We start from the raw sequence: 21,334 nt of genomic DNA, 5'->3' as shown, positions 1-21,334 counted from the left end.
TTGTTTTAAAAAAAAACTTCTTGGGGCCGGCCTGGTGGCGTAGTGGTTAAGTTCATGCAGTCTGCTTTGGCAGCCCAGGGTTTGCCGGTTCAGATGCCAGGCGCAGGCCATCAAGTCATCAAGCCATGCTGAGGCGGCGTCCCACACAGAGCAACTAGAAGGCTGTACAACTATGACATACAACTATCTACTAGGGCTTTGGGGAGAAAAAAGGAAAAAAGGAGGAGGATTGGCAACAGATGTTAGGTCAGGGCCAATCTTCCTCGAAAAAAAAAAAACAACTTCTAATTCTCTCTGAATTTAATTTATGCATAGTAACTTTCCCTCCACTCTATACCCATGACCTCAAATAACCAAGACTTGGCCATATTCACAGCCAAGTATGCATTACATTTGTTCATATGTAATAAATACACTCATTGTAATCAATCTAGAATATAATGGGTTTGACAGATCAGTGAATGAATCTAGAGGATATGAGTCCAAGAAATTCAAATGTTCTTGTTTTTATTTTTGCTACCTTGAGAATTATGAATTTCCCCATTGTCTCATAAATTTTTACCCAAAATGATAGGACTTCCCTTAGGTAGTACATTCAACAACCTCGTTGTGGTCTTTGAGAAATAGAAAACAAAATGAAAGAACTGAACTCTTCAGCAGGGAGGCCTCTTGGTGATGTCTCTGATCATTTTAGGGTTTCCTTTCCCTTATGTTTAAATCATCATATTTTAAGGTTCTCAAGAGGATTGTTAACATCCTTGCTTTAAAAGATCCAGAATTTCCTGAATCAAATATGTTTTTAAAATGTGTTTGGGTGATTGGCTGCCAAATCTGGCCTCTTAACCTATTTGGCCCTCCAAAATATGATTTGAGAAAAGAAAACCGGGAAGGAAAAAAGAAAGAAAGAAAATTTCTCCTAAAGCAATGTCCTTACACTTTTCTTTGTCAGTTCAGAAAGCATCTTAAATGCTGCTCTCACCATGTAACATCTCATCATGTTTTTGCCAGCAGTTGGCCTGTAAGAGCCTACATGCTCATTCCTGCAATGCCTTTCACGTAATCAAATGTCACCCTTGTGCATTGCAAATCATTTCACGATGGATTATCAATGCCAAGACCGTGTGCTGAGACATGGAGAAACCATTATGCCAGCAGAAGCCTTCTTACTGAGCCGTGGACGTCACCTCCAATGGTGCCAAGTAATTGAAAATACTTGAAGTGGAGTATGGGACTGGATTGCAGGATTAATCCCTCTGGCTTCATGAAAGCTGCAAGAGATTGTGTGCATTCATTCTTTAGAAACGTGGTATTCAGACTGAGCTTTAGTTTTCTGATTAATCAAAGGAAAGCAGCCAAAAGGCTCTGATGGACACAAACCACTGGTTTTGTGCAAAGAAACCTCCGACACAAGTAAATGGGAGGCTTGTGTCCAAGAAGACTAATTAAAGAATTTAAAGAAGGATAGTTAGTCTTGACACCACAACCTGCACAACAGAGAGCCAGAGGGAAAGAAAGCAGCGACACCCCTGCCTTTAAACCGTGTCTTCATCAGCTACTGCAGTATAGAAAAGGAGAAGTGAAAATATGATTCAGTTTTGAATTTCTATACAATAAATAAAATGATCTATTGATACTAAATTACTTTTCTTTTACAAAGTTATATTGAAACACATTAGTACTTTTTGTGTCATTTATAAAAGAAACCATCTTCTAATATTACAGGCATTAAGTAGGAATTTATGCGTTTTGGATGTATTTTCTTCATGCCATTTTTGTCTAGGCAGTTAATCCTCTCCTAGCCACATATCATGACCATGAAAACTGGCAGTAATTTCCATTTTTTACGATAAGAGCAACACAAGGGCCATCAGATCAACATCTGGCTCCCCTTGTGATGATCTCAGAAGGAAAGTCACTCATTTCAGCAACTGCTTTTGTTTCCAAATCTAAAAGAGGAAGTTAATTGAGTATGTTATCTTATTTTATATTTTGATTAAAAGGTTTGTGATTCAAGTTTTGTTTTCAAGCCAGTGACGTGGTCTTCCATCTAGTCTGCTAGAGTGATTTGGATTAAGGAATTTCATTCCTATTTGGAATAAAAAACAAAAATTCCTTTGAGTATAGTACTAGACCATGGGATTATTATATGCGTGAGTTACGATTGAATAAAAATTGTATCCCCCTGGCTAAAACGTTGATGTGATAGTGTGATTTATTTGAAGTGTAGGACACTAATTCATTGGAGTATCCGATCTTGTTCACATAAGTATTTTGTTGTTCTTGTTAAAATTGCTTCACGGAAAATACATACAAGTGTTAAACCCTGGGGTTGGGAACTTAGGCTGTTTGTATAATGCCAGGCACCACATGAAATTGAGACATTTAATATTTCTATAGGCAAGCTGTTGATTGATTTTTTTTTTTTTCATTTTCCACCGCTGTTGGTGTTGCGTAACAGGGCCACACAGTTGGGAGATGTGAGATAGAACACTCAGAGGAGATGAGCTCCTTGCAAAGATCTGTCTCTGGAAGACCTTTCATTTTATGCCACTTGGTTTTCAAACCAAAGCCTTTGCCTATGAAGATACCTAGGAAAACTACTTTTCCAAGGTGCATACTGCCCAAAAGAAAGATAGGGGTGTTTAATTTTGTTTTGTTTTAGTTACTTAAAACAGTAAGCACACTTCATCTGGATTATCAGATATAAAACACAGGTTTTATACTTTCATGCATTGAATAATTCCACTCAAAGTCCAGGGAATTAAAAGTATATTTAAATTACAATAAACTAAGTATAAAATTAAGTTTTCCCAGAAGACAAGAACTAAGAGAAAATGTGATTAATTCATAGACTTGACTAAATGGAATTATAATGCTCTCTTTTTACTGACTATTAAATAAGGCCTACCCCTAACATTCCATGCCCCAAAGAGAGATTTAGTTCCTGCTATAAAATTGAGACTATTGCCCTGCACTAATGTGGTTTTAAGGCCAAGTATTTCTATTTGAAATCAGCCATGACCTCTTCTCTGTCTCCAGAGTTGTCTACCTTGACCCAAATGCACAATATACACTATGCCATGTAACTTAACTTCTAAAGAAAGTATTTCCTGGTAAAAATCTCCACACGAAAGCATCCTGTTTTGCAACAAATGAGACTCAAAGATAGGAAGGTTAGGTATAATCCCTTCCTATTTGAAAGTCGTATGTCAGCTAATGATCAGACTTTACTGACTTGCCCATGAAACTGAGAGGGCATATTGTTTCAATGAGACCTTTTATTTATTCCCCAGCCCCCTTTCCTAACTTAAATCTGTGTCTTTTCTTATCAAGCAAAGTGAAATAGAGATGATTGGCCTTCAAATAGAACAGCAGAGTGTAGAGAAAGCAATGCTTGGGAAAAGGCTCCGTAGTCAATGAAGACTTGAGACGATCTCCACAGCAGTCTCCCAGCCCCTAGTTGATAAACTTTAGGAAGATGCTCACTGTCTCACGAGTTGCCGAGTGAGGAAGAAAAGCTGACTCCACCTTCCTCCAACTCCCCTCCATCCCTCTCAGTGCAGTCAGAGCCAAGTCCTTTTACATCAAAGCAACTATAAAAATAAACCAAAACTTTGAGCCCTGATCAATTCATCTTGTCTTCACCTTAACTTGAAAAAAGAAAAAGAAGAAAAGAAAAAAGGGAAAAGAAAAAAACCTCAAGGAGCAAAACACAACGTGGTTTTGTAATAGTTACCAGGGACCTTAGTCTAGGTATGTGTGCAGCAGAGGTAAATGAGGAGGAGGCCAGGTGGTTTATATTATAAAAATAACATTCTGACCCACCATGTGCATAAAACGTTTCTTTGAGTTGACAGGAACTGGTGAGTTTTCTCTGAAAATTGGACTCCCAGACCAGTCCCCTCCCCCATACCTAGCAAAGACCCCCATTCCCAGCACACACAGAGCTCCAAATTGTTCCCAACGAATTTGCAGCCAACCTGACCTACGGAGAAGGAGACACGATATTAACTTGGGTGACTGAGTTTCAACGGTTGCCCTTTTTCACATCACCATCTGCAAGGGGAAAAAATGCTCATATATCCACAATTAGATAAATTGGAACACATGCAAATGTTCATGCTTAGAACCGGGCAGTCAAGGTCTTAAAGAACCAAAAGGGGGACGATTAGCAGCAGGGCCTGGTTTATGGCATTCTTTGTGCTGATGGTTTGCTGTCAGGATGAAACTGAGGTGTTGGTGACACTGACCAGAGCTGGCAGGCCGAACACATAAACTCTGCAAGTCACTTGCTGAGACTTGGACTCCAAGTCACAAAAACAAAACGTTCCAACCACCTAAATGACAGACTTGACAGCCTAGAGGATTTGGGCAAGAATTCTCACCTCTCACAGAGTCAGTTTATTTGGTTTTGCCACCTGCAAGTCCCAGCTTGGGAGATCCCCTTGGGTACCATGTGCTATTGATCGAATGCCACCTAAATAACACTGACCTGCCCTTGACCCCAGAGGGGACAGCATCTTCAGCTTTGAATTTGCATGTAGATACAATCTGTCACATGTGCTATTACATTACTGTTCTTAACAAAAATCTTGCTCCTTATAGACCATTTTTCAACTCCTTGGCTACCATTGGTAGGCACTGAGTAAAGTGTGCCTACTTTGGTTTTATACATTTTGGATCTGCAGACCTTTTTTCCTTGATGTCTTTAAAATGCAAATATGAAAAATTCTAAGAAATCTGTTTTTTAAGATGGAGAGAAGTTACTTATATCGATGTCTTTCCACATGTAGTTGGGATGTATGTACAGCAAAATCTTGAGGTCCAGAAATAGCTACTAAACACATGTATCCTGCCTATTTTCTAAAACAAATCATGAGAAAAAGTTATTAATCAAGTGAGGGCTACCAGGAAGGTAACTGTTCAGAGTATAAATTGTGTCAGCCTAGCTAGAAGGTGTTTCTATGAACAGTAACACACGTCAATAATTTTTAAGTATTTAATAAATAATTACCAATAAAACTGGTTTCTTCTTAGGCATTTCTATTTTTATAACAGGTACATGACTACCAAAATTTTATTTCAATTAATTTAAGAACTTCTGTATACCCTAAAATATTGACTAGCCACTATTTTATTTCAGGACAGCCTATTGGCCCAGAAATTAATCCTGGTTGATTAATTTGCCTTTGCATAGTGTAACACTTTGGAAAATTATCATGGAAGAAATAAAAACTGCTGAGCAGAGAAGGAAAGTTGAGACCTCACTCAGTTAAGTCAGCAGTGTTATATACTTCCTAGGGACCTAATTTTGGGAAAACTGCCCTAAAGGACTTTTTTTCACCCTGAACACTGCTTTCCTTGTCTCTTGGGTAGAAGCAATTTCTCTAGTGAGAAATTAGCCTTTTTGATGTTAGCAGAGGTGGGTTTGCCATTGTGATATTGTGATTTATAATAATAAGATATATATTTGGTCTTCATCTTGGTTCCTAGCACAGGGCTCCTAAAAACCTTGGAATTTCACAAGTGATAAGAGTGATAAGGGAATTTTTTTTATTCATAAAAATGCCTTTTTACCTCACCTGAGTTTATGTTAATGAGATGACCTTTGCAAAGCCCCTAAAGATGGGGGTTGCTGCCAGGGGAAACAATCATGTGACTAGAGGGTCAGCCCCACCCTCTGACCTCCTGATAGGGGCAAGAGGCTGAAGATTGACTTAATTACCAATGGCCAAAGATTTAATCAATCATGTCTAAGTTATGAAGCCTCCATAAAAATCCTAAATGATGGGATCTGGGGAGCTTCTAAGTTGGTGTACATTTGGAAGTGCTGGGAGGGTGGTGCACCTAGAAAGAGCATGGAAGTTCTGAGCCTCTTCCTATATACTTTGCCCTCTGCATCTCTTCCTCTGGCTGTTCCTGAGTTATATCCTTTTATAATAAAGCAGTAATCTAGTAAGTAACCTGTTTTCCTGAGTTCTGTGAGCCATTCTAGCAAATGATAGAGGAGGGGGTTGGGGGAACATCTAATTTTTAGCCAGTTGGTCAGAAATACAGGGGACAACCTGGCCTTGCGATTAGCATCCGAAGTGGGAACAGTTTATAAGACAGAGTCATTAATCTGTGGGATCTGATGCTATCTTCAGGTAGATAGTTTCAGAATGGAGTTAAATTGTAGGACACCCAGCTGGTATCAGAGAATTAGTTGGTGTCGGGGGGAAAAAACCCACAAATTTGGTGACCAAGTATAGACGTGTAGAATGTTGTAGTATAGCAGAGGAGAGAGTTTTCCTTTTCAACCATGAAGCCTCTGAAGCTTCTGCACAGGCTCCTTCTAAATCATAACGCCTATTTTTTTTATTTGTAATTTCATATTGTTTTTCTTAAACAAGTTCCCCCAAATTGTGCAAGCTTCAGGCCCCACAAAAGCTGGTTCTGCCCTTGTCAATTAGAAACGAGGCACAGAAAGGACAGAAGCTAGAACGACATTCCTCTAAGGATAGTCCTGAATCCACCTGCCTCAGAATCACCTGGAAATGTTGTTAAAATGCAGACTCCTCATCGCAATCCATCTGACAAGACTCAGTAGGTCAGATTGGGGCCTCGGAATGTGCATGTTTCAAGTTTCCCAGGCGTTCTTACTATGAACACTAAAGTTTTTGAACTATTGGTTTGGATTCCTGGCCTAGGCTTAGCAATGATCTTCATAGGGTACCCTGTGGTTGCCTGGTAGCTTGTTAGTGATTTAACATCCAAAATAAAATAGAAGGCCAGAATGAGCTGGTCTTAGGAGAATTTCTTATCCAGTGGAGCTGGGAAAGTTTAATTTAAATGACTTTTGCTCTTGAAGAGTTACCAAACACTTCTTAAAATCATTGAGCAAGCTTATGTGGTAAAATCTCAAATTCTCTTGGCCCCATACTTAATCAAAGGGTCACTTCCAGCCAGCAGGAGAAAATCCCTACAGGGGATGACATTTGATTTTCTTGTCTAGTCATAGCCAACCCTTCTCTCTCCATTTTCCTTCTCCCTACAGTCCAGGTAGAGGAAAACATCAAAAGCACAATAGGAGGGAAGAGGATATTAAGATGATTGTCAGCACATTCCCCTCCTCACTGAGCACAGTTTCTTGTCATGGCGTACTGCTTCCTCCAAGCCCTTTTCTTCTAAATGAAGTTGACCTTGTCATGCAGGGGTGGGAGGAGATACTCTTAGAATCTTGTGTCAAAATGACCCATGGAATATTAAAATCGGAGCTGTGGCTAATATACTGTACTGATTTGAGGAAATGCTGTGAGACTGTAGCCAAATTATATGTCCTCTCTATTCCAGGTGAGTGACCATTTCTGTGACAAGCAGAATAGTGTAGTGGTCAAAACTCCAGGCTCTCAAGTCAGACAGACCTGGGGTTGAATCTTGTTTTGGTTGCTTTTTAAGTTGTATGACCTTGGGATATGTAACCTCTGCTTCCTTATCTGCAAAATAAGGATAACAACAAAACCAACCTCATAGGATTGTGGTAATAACTACATGTGACAATAAACATGAAGCACTTATCTCAGTGCCCGGCACATCGTGTCAGCAATGGAGATCACTATTATTGAGCTCTCCCTCAAGGGTGGACTGAGAGTTCCTAATTACCTGATGTGAGTAAAGCCTTTGTATTAGTTATCTATGGCTGCGTAATAAATTTCCTCAAGCCTCATTCATTGTCTCACACTGTTTCTAAGGATCAGAAATTTGGAAGCAACTTAGCTGGGTAGTTCTGGCTCAGGGTCTCCCAGGGGGTTGCAGTCAAGCTGTCAGGTGGAGCTGCCATCATCTGAAGGCTTGATCAGGTCTGGCGGATCAGCTCCCAATCTCACTCAGATGGCTGTTGGCCTTTCCATGTGTGCCTTTCTGTAGGACTGCTCACAAGATGGCAGCTGACTTTTCCCAGAGTGAGTGATCCAAGAAAGAAAGCAAGTGTGACCAAGACGGAAGCCATAGTGTCTTTTATAACCTAACAGCGAAAGTGACATATCATGATTTCTGCCATATTCTATTGGTTACATGGACCAACCCTGGGACTGTGTGGAGAGGACTGCACAAGGGCGTGAATCCAGGAGGCAGAGATCACTGGCGGCTGTCTCGGAGGCTGGCTACCACTGCCTTTAAGTAGTTTTCCTGAGCAGTGCCACAGACACACTTATTTTTTTGCTTTAATTTTAGATTAGAGCCAGGAGGCTTTGAAATGATTATAGTGGTTTATAATCCACCAGCAAATGAAAGGCATCTGAGCATCAATATAAATGTCTGAGTGGGGTCTGCTAGCCACTTGAAAAGCATGTGGCTCCACATGCCTAAGAAATCACAGCTGACTTTAGTAAAATCTCCACTATTAAATATTCCAGCTCTGCACTTGCACAAAGTGCAAAGGACGAAAGTTGTCTCTCTATATTAACAAGTAAGAATGGTTAGCGGATAAGGCACAGTTTGCAAATCTGTATTTATGGTTGGGGTCTGGCTGAAAAACAGCGAGAATAAACCATACAACCTGGGAAGTCTAATTCTAGCAGGAAGTTGCTTTGAAATAACATCATACTTCATTCACTTCCCAACTAATGTCTTTGACGACCAGTTTGGACACATCAATAAAACGTCCTGTCACTTACCATATTTTATTTTCTTGCAGTGTTTCCCGCTGTTTGATGGTAACTCTAACAGCGCCTGTTCTTACGGCAGAATCCACACTCTGACTTAGATTTGCCAAGTAGATTGCTTTTGGCTAAATTTCTTGCCCAAGCACAGGTCCTTATGGTTTGAGAGGTCCCCTTAAGAAATCCCTAAAGAAAAATATGCAGCTTTTACTGGCTTGGATTTGTAGCTCCAAAATTTAGAAGAAAGCGGCTGGTTAACATTATAGACATTTTGAAGTACTTGTCTTTCAGAACTGCAAAGAACAATGGCAAGAAAAGCCCTTTGATGGCTCAGAATTTATTTTATTTTATGTACTTATTAATTGGTACACTTTCTCCCGCATTTTATCCAAAGATTCTGTACACTGAAACAATAAAATAAGTAAAGACATGTGTCTGCTTTAAAATCTTGATATTGGTTAAGTCTCCGTAGTCCTTTTTCATGCTTTCTGGGTAAAGGCTCTTGCTGTTCCCTCAGCCCCGCAGCACTTTGATCTCAGAAGTGGTGCCATTTGGTTGTAAATGTATGTGGCGCCTTTGATCTAGTACTTAGCTGGTCTTATTTAGAATAGATAGCTTCTTTTATCTAAGTAGTGTTTACTAGGTCTCTCTCTATGAAAGATGGTTTAAATTGCTATTATTTAGATAGAAAGTTATATAAAGTTTCTTAAGAGTGCCTGGATCTGAATCTAATGCTCTAAATTCTGAAACTCCAAAGTTATATACAGTATCTTAACAGTGCCCAGATCTGAATCTAATTCTCTAAATTCTAAAACTCCAAAGGAGCTATCATAGATTTCATGAAGCAAATTCCTATTAAAATGAGCTGCTCCTACAGATGTCAGGTAATATCTGCAAAAACTTTGTTTGCTTTTTAATGGAGGACTGATTTTCCAAAGAATAATAAACATATCCTGCACTCAGGCAAAATGGTAATCTCAGAATGTCTGAACTTAATGGCCAATTATTCCTTTGAAATTCATGTATTAATATATTTCATATTACTGAGTTATGCATACTATACAGGGTATATTGAAATGGGACTTTTTTAAAATAGTAAGTATATATCGTTAATTCTCTTCTTCAAGAGGATTTCTTGAGCATTTTGTTAGGTGCTTTAGTGACTTGTGTTTGAGCTTCCTGGGCTGCATTCAAGTATTCATTCCACAAATTATGTTGCAGGTGCAGAGACACAAAGATGACTAAGTCACAGACTCTGCCCTTAGGTTGCTCACAGCCTGGGGTCAGGGGACAGAACACTAGTAGACAATTACACAGCAATGTGGTGAGTGCCTCTCATGGACAGTAGTCCTCCCAGCCTGGCCTTGGGAGTGGTTAGGGAAAGCTTCCTGGAAGAGATGGCACCCAAGCTTCAGTGAAAGACTGCTAAGAACTCAATGTCCTGTAAATTCCCAGCCAAGAACATAATGCAAAGCCAATTTATCTGCCCAGACCCCCTGGTTTAATACAGGTGGCCTAAACATCGGGAGAAGTCTAATCCTTGAATGCTTTGCTGGCTGAAGCCACCCAAAGCCTTCTTCCTTGTCATTCAACAGTAAGGAGAAAAATCCGAAACTACTTTTCACACACATTTTAGAACTTTAGCTCCATTCTTCATTTAAAGGAGATATGGGAAATCTCCTCGTGTTGTAAGTGAAAATAGCTGCCTTTGATGGTTCTGTTTTGGTAGGCTCCAGACACATGTTTTTCCATCCTCCGTGGTGTCATGTTCCCAGCATTTCAAAAGTCTTGTCATTATTTCATCCACATACTAACCAAAGTGGGAGTACTACCAAGAGCTGACCCTGGGAGTCTGGAAGATGCTCAAGAAGTATACAAGGGGCCCTTCTCAGGCCTGGAGGTTGGGAGCGGGCAGGAAGAAGTAATCTGTAGTCAAGTGCAGGATCATTACAATAGTAGTCACAACTGTTCTAGGAGGGAGGTCTCAGAGGGAAAAGGAGAGGGGTCTGGGGCCTGACCTCAGGGGAGGAAAAGAGGCAAAAAGGCCACTGCTAGCGTGATAATGTCTCCTTCGTTATCAGCATCTTCTCCAGAGTGACAGACAAACCTTTTTAAGGTTTGTGGAGATGGAGAGGAGAAGCTAGCCTCTGGAGGACACAAGAGTGAGTTTGGAGTGTTCCTGGGTCGGTGCAGGGATGGTCAGCGTGGCACAGATGAGGTAGAGGCAGGGATGTGCTGAAAGCAAACTGAAGGGGTTTGGCTTTTCCCAGTGGTGCTACCAAGCCATTGAGGGTGTGAAACTGCAAAATGAAGTGGGGTCTTTGGCGCTTTCCCTGTTCTTTCACATTGGTCACCAAGCACTACTGATTCTGAGAGTCATGTATTTTATGTTGGAGGAAGCCTAGCCTCCCCATTTGTCCAGTGAGGAAATAAGCCCCAAAGTTCGGGCAGCCCAGGTCTCAGTCACTGAGTGGCAGGGCCCAGGGTGCCCGGCCACCCCGTTGACCAGGGCCCTGGCCTGGGCTTCTCTTCATGGGGTTTCTTTCCCACTAGGAGTCCTAGAGTATAGTCTAGGACGCTAGACAGTTCACAACAGCCTGTAGGAGAGACACCATCACACCTGGGGGTCTTCCAACAGGTGTGGCTCCAGGGACAGCGCAGTTCTCATAGGGCTTCAGCCCTCTATCTGGACCCCCAGGGGCCACACCAGGTCAGAACTTGAATAAGAGGAGTTGTAGCTGATGAGAAAAGACACAGAGAGGACAGAAAAGAATCAGGATACACTGAACAGACCCGTGTGAGCCACAGCAAAGCCAGGCTAGGAGGATGCAGAGCAATATTACATTTGGGAGAAATGAAATTTTTTTATGAGTTACCGATTGTAGGCTGTTAAAGGCCCCTAACTTCAGGAAGGCCACGTGGAGCGTGTCCCACCCAAACTGCGTGCACTGAGAACAAGGTGGGAAGGGTGGTCCTCAAGCAACTCAGAGAACTTTTATTAGAGGAAGGGGGATAAATGCTGGAAAAGCAAAAACAATAGATTTTGACAGCAGCCTCCTCGTCCTAACCTGGAGGTAGAGAAGTCTAAGACCAGGATGTTCTCACAGTGTTACCTTGTGCCAGGTATTCTCGGCGCTTTGTCTCTGTTAGCTGATCGACCCCATCCTCAGTCCTATGGCGTAGGGACTACCATTATTCTCATTCACAGAGGGGGAAATTGAGGCACAGTAAGACGAACTTGCCCAAGGTCCTTCATTGTAAGCGCCAGAGCTGGGATCTGAACCCAAGCGGCCTGCCTCCAGACCTGTGTTCTTAATTATTGTGTTAAAAGTATCTCCCATTTTCCTTCTTTCCTTACCTTTTTTTCTCTGAAATAAAGATTTGAGGAAGGCTCTGATAATGAGTGTAATCACCTAGCAAAAGCTAGTAGCCATTATTACTTTCATTATTATTTATGAACAGAGTATGCAAAGCCTCTGGTGCACAGTAGATAGTCCACGACTGTGAAATAAGACAGAAAGCATTTGAAGACCAACGAAGACATTTGCATGGGCTCTAGGGCTGAAAGAAAATCTGCATGATCTGCAGGGGATTAGCAGTGGGTATGAAAATATGTGCAGACAATAAATGTATGAACAGAAATGTCCAGAGACCCATTGAGGCAGGGACGAAATGGTGAGATGCTGAATCCTTTAATGACTCCTTTTCTCCTTTCCTTCTCAAGTGCTGCTTAAGCAGAGCCGAGGCCAGACGGGACGCAGCTAAAGTGGCCCTAATCAACTCCCTTTTCAATGAGCTGCCCTCTCGCAGGATCACCAAGGAATTCATTGTGGAGAGTGTGCAGGAAGCGGTCGCCTCCACCAGCGTGAGTACCCGCCAGGGAAGGGAGGAGCTAGCTGCAATGAGAGTACTGAGGCATTCAAATCTTGGGAGGTGCTAAATGAGCAAATTTTTAAAGAATCACAAGTTTAATTTCTACCTATTAAATCATTAATTTCCAGCAAAAAAAAACACTCGGATTGGAAATCACGAAATTGGAGCTGGCTCCCTATTCCACATCTCAGTAATGTTCTTTAGCCTCCCTGGATCACAGTTAATCAAGCTTTACATCAAGGTGGATCAAATTATCCACCTTGATTTGTTTATTTGAATGTTTGCTGTTTGAGGAGCATTGATTCTTTTAGGGCCTGAGAATGCATGAAATTGAATACTGCTTTAATCTAGAGATAAACTAATTCATTTTCTCCTGAACTTGACTAATCATAAAAATTATCTGAAGGGCTTATTAAAAGTGCCAATTCCCCAGCCAGGCTGGGGTCCTGCAATCTGTATTTTTAAGGCAACACTGACTGCTTAGATATGGGAAAAGCCGTATGCCCAATATTTGTTAGCTATTAGAATTATCATGCTTAATATCAATTACTCCTTTCAGAGAGCTTTGAAAATTTCTGTAATGGACACAATTAAATACAAAGTGCTTTAAGAGCAAAAACCTCTGGCTTAAAAATTTACATAGGCATTTCCTCAGCAATCCAGGAGTAGATGATATGCCCCCTGAATTATTGGGAGCTCCTGATCCTTGTTACTTCCAAACTATAAACCACGGAGGAAGCCTCGGGTCCTCACTGTGGCAGGTGTCTCCTTGTGTGACCTCCAAGGGCGGGAAGGTAGCAGCACCAAAGGGATTAGCCATCTCCCAGCTTCATCATAGCATGGATAAACCCCATCTGAGATTTTCATTCTCTGATTCCCTTAATCTGACTAGAAAGGTTCTGTCACTCTGGAGAAGATGCTGATAACGAAGGAGACATTATCACGCTAGCAGTGGCCTTTTTGCCTCTTTTCCCCTCATAAATGCTCTTATCACCCAGAGGAGAGATAAGGGAAGGCGCAGGGGACAGAGAGTGTTTGACCTGGTGGGGAGACTGTTCTATATCTGCTCTGAGGATGAAAGGAAGCCTTTATTTTCCTCCCCTGTAAATTTCAAGTGCATTTGAGGAAGAGAAGTTAGGAAAATGATGCCTGATTTATATGTGTGGAATTTACTCAGGAGGAGGGAGGGGCCCTCCGTGTAAATGTAATTTATTATTTCTTCATGGAAATTTCTAAGGAAAGAGAATATATATGGTTTGCAGGCTTCTGGATGGATTTCCTCCGGGATATTTACAAAGCCAACATAAATATTTCAGCAGCAGTGTGTTAATGTTATTGCATTCAAAAGCCATAAATTTGCTGCTATCTGATGCTGGCAGTTGTTTGTTCAGTCTCACGAAGCCATTGCCCACCTTCCCAGGAATCCAAGGCCACGGGATATGGGAGGGCAGGCCCTAGTGCCATTCCAGAGCTTGTGTTAGCTTTTTTACTGCCATTCCCCCTAACCAACTGGGAGGGGAATTTCATTTCTACCCATCACCCACCCACCTTGTTTCCTAAAGATTAAGTGGTCCAGAAGCGAAAAAATATAAACTAAGATCCATGTCTCCAGGCTGAACACCAGCATATGATGAAAAGTTCCCATTAAGAGTCATGGCAGTAAAATATGAATGCTCCATACAACTGGGGAATTCTTTCCCTGTCAGTTACATAATCTTGCCTGGTTATCGTTGGAATCGGATGGAGCAAGGTCAGCGTTTCAAGATTGCAACGACGGATGAAGGCAGCCTTAGAGGGCAACCACTCAAACACTAATGCCACCACCAACAAAAACCCTGTGCAAGGATACAGGAATTTCTGCTTTGAGATAGTTATTCTTTTAGTGAGCATAGAATCAGTTAACATTCTAATCAAAAGCTAGATTCAAATTGATTGCAAAATCCTCTTTACTCTGAGGTGAGATTAAGGATTTTACCCCATATCAACTGGAGACTCCGTTGTAGAATGCACACCTGAAGGGTTAGCACAGCAATAGAAGGCTGACTGTGGGGCCACAGGATCAATTCAGGAACCACTCAAAGAAGAGGAGGAAAAATCTGTCATATTTTCCTATTCTGCTTCCTTCCCAAGGGCACTTTGGATGACGCGGACGACCCCAGCACCAGCATCGGAGCCTATCACTACATGTTGGAGTCGAACATGGGGAAGACCATGCTGGAATTTCAGGTACCAGACTTCCTGCCACATGTTTATTTTGCTACACAATCCAGAGGCCTTGGGGAATGCCACTCTTATCACTAACATCTCCTGTCCCAATAATCCACTCTTTTTTTTGTTTTGGTCATTTTAATTTAACCCTCTTAGAATCCAGCATGGTAAGCTCTGTCTTAGCCCCATCTCAGAAGGTGAGAGCAAACAAGCAAATAAGACACAATCTGTGCTTTCTTAAAGGGAAGTAAAAGACTTAGTCTAAGAAACAAGTGGGAAAGACCACCGTCTTATGATCCTGTAACATTACACCCGCTTTTCAGTACAAAATCCCCCTTTAAACCAAATCAAACAGTTTGAGGTATTGGTTGTGACCATTTGGTTCTTAATTTTCGGAAGTCATAGATGAAGGTGACTGCAATGTGCGTTAAACAACGCCCCCCACAGTTCTGGTATTTCTGTTAAACACGATCTGCCACCTCCTATGGTTAACTAAATCCAAAAATTTAGCAAGCTGTAACCCCTTTTTCATCTGCTGCTGACAAGCAATAGTACAGCTGAAGAACTATATTACCTATTATTTGCAAATTAAATAATTACGTTAATAACAATAAGAATAATAATAGCTGACACTTACTGGATGCTTACTTTGTCTGGCACTGTGCTAAGCATTTAACAAATATTATCATAACTTAACCCTCACAGTGAACATATGAGTATTCATTATCCCCATGTCCTTACTGGAGGAAGTGTGCCATATCACTCAGCACACGGCACAACCGAGGTTCAGACTAGGCAGTCTGATCTCTGAGCTCACACTCCCGACTATTATCCTATATTGGGTCAGGCAGATGAAAATTCAGTAGTGATTGGGCATGAAACGTGTGCCCTCTAAAAAACTAAATGGAAATGTACCTGAACATCCGTATATGTGGAATGCTAGTAGGAATCAATTGTTAGAATGAGGAGCCTTTACCCCCAGTATTTCAATTTTTTAGGTTAGATTCCAAGAAGTAAGTGGAGATTACAGAGTTAGATTCCAAGAAGCAATCAGACATATAAAGTTTTATGGACAAAAATGTTCATCGTGGTATAAGTTACAATGGTGTTACAGCTGAGGCCTGAAGCCACCAACTTTCAAATACCTTTCTTGGTACCTTTCAGACTCTTTTCCTGACTGCAATGGCATAGCCCCTTCTCAGGTGGATACGTCCCTCCTGCCCATTTTTAAAAATCAACATTTTTCCTCATCAGTCCTTGGTTTGATTGAGACAAAAATACTCTTTCTTCCCCCTATCCTGGGAAGATCTCAGTCATCTGGTTTTCTTCTTAAGTGGCCGTGGTCTCTCTGAGCTTTGATGTTGCGTGTCTTGGTTTGGAAGGGACCGGGCATCCTTAAAGCCTCCCGTCTGGAGTGGACAGGGGCAGGCCTCAGCCCGGGGTTCTGAGCCCAGGCTGCAGTGGGCTGGTCCGTTTCATCCTGGCTCTGCTCCTCACCTCTAAATCCGTTTCCTCATTTGTATGCAAATCAGGGAGAATCACTGTAGTGGCGCCCCTCGCAGTGCCATTGTGAGGATTACACGGGGCAATGTAGAAAGAGTCCAGAACAGTTCCTGGCATGTGGTAAATGCTCAGTGAAGGTTAACAACTGTTATTATCTATATTTCTGAAGAAGGGCTTTACTTGAAATGCCAGAGGCTACCGGATGGGTTCCCTTGACAACTTGATCTAACCTAAGGTTTCAGATGAGGACATGGTAGCTCCCTACACTAAACGCTTCGGGGCTATTGCTGTAGCATAAAGGAGTGGAAATGTAAAGGTCCTTTTATTTATTTTTCCATAACAATCTAAAGTCAAACAGACAAAACAAATTAAAGAGGGGAGCATAACACAAGAGAAAGAACACAAACTTTAAAAAATCATACAGACCCATGCGTGAAACCTGCTCTACCGAATGCCACCTGGGAACGGAACCATTCTGAGACTCAGTTTTCCCATCTATAAGATAAGAATCATAATGCCCATTGTATAGGACTTTTGTGGGACTTACATAATATGACATTTATAAAGCCTCTAGCACAGCAATTTCTCCAACCAAGAACCTCATATATTTTAATTCCTCCCCTCTCAACCCCAACAAAAGAATATTGTGCTTCTTTTATTATACAATGAACATTGCCAGCCCCCATACATAGTAGCTTATATGTGATTTAGTAGCCTTTTTCAGAAAATTACAAATGATTTTTGAGTGCAATTGGGTTAGTCTGTCAAAGATGAGGAGGACAAGATTTTTTTAAAAAAATTCTTAAAATTCCATTCAAGTACTGTGAAAGGCTGTATTCAACCACCTTTTAGTGGTACATTAATTGCCTTGCTATGGGCTGTATGTTTTCTGTGTGGTGTATGTAGTAAGGTATTTATATATGTGAAATAATAGTTGAATCATACTGTGGAAGTGCTTCATAAATTCTCATAATGGAGGCTGAGTGCAGGATGGTGGACAAAGGAAGAGGAAGATGTGAGGGCAGGAAAAATCCAAACTCCTTCCTCGCGGTAGGGATGCTGGCGACCCAGGAGGAGGGCTGTGGAGCACATCCCTTTTCCTTCCCCCAGCTCTGGGCTGCCTGCTGGGTCTGGGCACATTCCTTGGTGGCCTGGGTTAAATGCATCGGCTTGTTTTTGCACATGATGGGAATTGACCACAGACCTGGGCTGTTTGCAGCCGACACAGCAATTGAGTACCCCTGGTGGGTAGTAGATGTGTGTTTGTATCTGGTTATGGATGACTATACCATATAAAAACAAGGCTGGTGTCTCCTGACTGCCCGCAGCCTTTCCAGGGGAGCCGTCAAGGAGGCAGCGCTCAGAGGAAATGTGATAGGCCTCTGCTTACCTTCACTTCGTGGGAGGGAAGCTGGGGTGCCATACAGAAAACTGCCTGCTGTTTGGGGGGAGGGATGGCGACAGCACTAGCCACTGGGTCTTGTCAAGGTCAGATTCGAGGCAGACTTTGACTGAAGCTGGTTAATATATTTATTCTGAAGCCTAATGCAATCCAAGAAAGAGTTGTTTATTTACATCTTTGCTAAATTCTCCAGGTCGACTTTTAAAACCTCGTCCCATAAACAAATTTCCTCTTAAATCCATTCTCTTGGGTGGGGAGATGGTGCCCACCTGTTTTTCAAGTTCTCCGTTTACAGTGTTTGTTTTTCTTATTTCTGATGAATCACAGAACCAACCAAGCCAGTCTCCCAGACATAGTTCCAGAGGGAAGCTGTGTGCATTTTCTCCCCACAAAGTAGCTAAAAGGCCAAACATTGTTTCTAATAGGAGGCAATACCAGGAAGCACCGTGAGGACAGAGCCCAGTTGTTGGGTTGTTTTTTTTTGTTTTTTTTTTTGTGAGGAAGATCAGACCTGAGATAACATCCATGCCAATCCTCCTCTTTTTGCCAAGGAAGACTGGCCCTGAGCTAACGTCTGTGCCCATCTTCCTCCACTTTTATGTGGGACGCCGCCACAGCATGGCCTGACAAGCGGTGGGTCAGTGCGCCCCCGGGATCCGAACCCTGGCCGCCAGCAGCAGAGCGCACGCACTTAACCACTACTCCACAAAGCCGGCTCCCAGTTATTGGTTTAAATTGAATGAATGGCAAAATGAACCAGGAGAGCTGTAGAATGAAAGCTACAGCGGCAATTTTTCCTGAAGAGAAAGAAAGCACAGGGCTCGATTCACCATTCGATTTTAAATTTACTTTGCTGACTGGGACTGGCTACACAATTTGGTGCAAAACGAAAATGCAAGGCTTGGCCTGCCCGGTGGTGCAAGCGGTTGACAAGCAGTCCCCTTCCGTGGCCCGGTATTCGTGGGTTAGGAGCCTGGGCGCGCACCGATGCACCGCTTGTCAAGCCATGCTGTGGCGGTGTCCCATATAAAGTAGAGGAAGATGGGCACTGATGTTAGCTCAGGGCTGATCTTCCTCACCAAAAAAAAAAAAAAAAAAGGAAAATATGCAAGGCTTTTTGTTCAAAAATTACTAAGGGTTTCAAGACAGCAGAGCATTAACCAAGCACAGGGCCCTGTGTGACTGCACAGATCACAAGCTCATGAAGCCACCTCATTCCTGAGACAGACCCACGAGAAGGCCCGAGACTAGGGTGAGCAGAGTTAGGCCTTCACCTCAGGCACAACATTTAAAGAAGCTCCAAAAAACTCCGTAATCAAGACAAACAATATTATAATGCAATATTTTTAAAACTCTAAATTAATGTGCAAAAAGTCATGATGATCAAAATTGAAATTTTAAATAAAGACAGACCTTTAAATAAAAGACGCTGAATTGCATGACTCACCTTAAATCTTGCCTCACTCACCTCACCCTAGTCCCAGCCCAACCTGTAAGGCCAGCTTCTTGTTTTTCTGTCAGCCCAGCCAGACTCCCCAGGCTTCTAGATCAGCCCACAGAACAACCCAGCACAAGGACTTTAGTGAGAGCAGGACAGAGAGCTCACTTTAAGGAATTAAAGCGACAAGGCTTCGACAGGGAGAAAACGGGACTGGAAAGACCAGACAGCGAGGAAGCATGGTGAAACTAGGAAGCAAATCCTCACAGAAGTCTGGTCTGCAGTAACGCAAGGATTTCCCATGGAATCTGCGAGAGCCTGACAGGATTTCCTGGGGCTGAGCCAATTGTTCATTCAGCTTCAGGAAGATCTGAAGATATGGAATTTGGTCTTATGAATGGAAACAAACAAGTGGGATGGGAAGAATGTGGAACTATCTCAATATACTTTACATAATGATGGCAAGATTAATATCTCTCCCAAAGAGAGCAAGAACTAGACCAGGACATAATGGAAGAAGGCAGAAAGCAGGTCATCTTCCCTAGGAGATTTTAGGAACAAAAGCAACACTGAGGAAGCAGCAGTTGTGTTACTTCAGAGAAAAAAACTGCTTGGTGATGGAATAGAAATTTAGACAAACCAGAGGGGGCAGGAGGATGATCCTCTCCTGTGGGCCAAAACAGTTCAAGTCTCTCTGGGGATGTTTTTGAGAGATGTGCGTTGCCAGGAGACATGAGAAAGGTTTCTGGTTCTGTTCACAGCAGCAATGTGAGTTCTAAAGTCTTAGAGGGATTGCAGGGTGGAATGACAGGAGTTGCTCTGGAAGGGGGTTAGAGTATAGGTAAAAATGAGAGCCTAGAAGACCTTGGAGGAAGAAGAGTATGTTGCTAAGGCAACAACTGTCAGCGGATGGAATTGAGAGCCCCATTAACAATAGGCTGTTTCTCAAACTGGACCACAATGACACAAGGACAATGGCAAGAGGACTACTGGAAACTGCAGAACAAACTCAGTGTATCTTCCTGGTTGTCAACTTTGCATGAAGATTGGGGGCAGAAGGGGCCAGGTAGAGGAGTGGAGGTGGTATTTATTTTCTTTTTTTAAAAAATGGGCATATACAATAGAATACAAAATTCAAGTGGGGTCTTAAGATAAAATATGAAACGAAAAGAAATGTCTTATTTGTAAGTATTGGCCCTCCTGTAACACCAAAGAGACTGTTTCATATCAGGCTGTAAAGAGTGTTCCTACTTATTTTTATGGCTGCAAAGTGTTCATGGGGTAGGTTTGAGGGTATGATGAGAAGCGCAGCACAAATTTACCCTCCTAGGCCGCTGGGGCTCAGCGGTGACAGCTGATTAGGCAAGATTTGGTTATAGAACAGACCACTTCCACTTTTCCAAATTAGCATAGTGATGTGAGAGTGCAAATCTGGGTGGAAGGGCGGGAAGAAGTGGAGGAGAGAGGGCATGAGAGGGGTGGCTTCCCTGGGCGCTGGACCCAGGACCCTTGGCAGACGGTGGGTCTCCATTTGGGGCAGCGAGGGTAATTCAGCTGGTATCTATGTCTTATTTTAATTGGTGGAAACAAATGGTTTTGCTTTTACTGAGGTGCCTGTGGGCTCTCGGGGTGCTTACTGTGCATTGGAACACAGACAGAATCTCAAAGTGGATCCCAAACTGAAAAAAAGAAAAACATTACCTTCTAATGGCAATTTTAGACATGAGAAGAGTGTCATTTGCTCTTCTGATAATCTTATAGCTTTAAAATTTACCTAATAATTTTAAGATGTCTGAAATCTCAGAGTGACTTTGAGTCTCCTGGTTTTCATAATGAAAACTTTTTTCTGAGCAAGCAAAGGTAAAGCCAGTTAATAAAAGTCAGCTTTTTTGAATGGGCAGTAGGACATTTGTCTAAATGTTAAGTTTTCATAACTAGTTTCATGATCAAGAATTTCCTTAATTGTATTATTTTCTAATAATATGTGGTTGTGGTTTGTGCTATTAATCTACAATAAACCTCACCCTCACCAAAAAAGAAAAAAAAAAAAAAAAGAAATGCAGATAATGTCAGTGGATGACTGCTAGCTCTAATCACATTAGGAAAATTAAATCTTCAGTATGTTGACACACTTAGCCTGCTCTTGCTATCACGCAAGGAAAGGATGGTGCTGATAGAAAGGCTTCACGCTGTGCCCAGCCCAGGCCATTGGATGTGGAGACTATGGGTGGGTTTTAATGTCAATTCAACCTCATTGTCCACATTTTAAGA

The 21,334-nt window shown here is 42.0% G+C and overlaps 1 protein-coding gene across 2 annotated transcripts in view; it reads left to right on the top strand.

Moving 5' to 3' along the window:
• Positions 1-21,334, top strand: part of LIX1 (limb and CNS expressed 1) — a 47,757-nt gene that overhangs the window by 19,976 nt on the left and 6,447 nt on the right. For both annotated transcript variants that reach the window (XM_058534746.1, XM_058534831.1), the window contains exons 3-4: positions 12,364-12,504; positions 14,643-14,738. In XM_058534746.1, the coding sequence (XP_058390729.1) occupies positions 12,364-12,504; positions 14,643-14,738 (237 nt within the window). The remainder of the gene's footprint in view (positions 1-12,363; positions 12,505-14,642; positions 14,739-21,334) is intronic.

The sequence above is a fragment of the Diceros bicornis genome, chromosome 1, assembly GCF_020826845.1.
Source record: "Diceros bicornis minor isolate mBicDic1 chromosome 1, mDicBic1.mat.cur, whole genome shotgun sequence".
NCBI lineage: Eukaryota > Metazoa > Chordata > Mammalia > Perissodactyla > Rhinocerotidae > Diceros > Diceros bicornis.
This window is presented reverse-complemented; position numbering and strand designations above follow the sequence as displayed.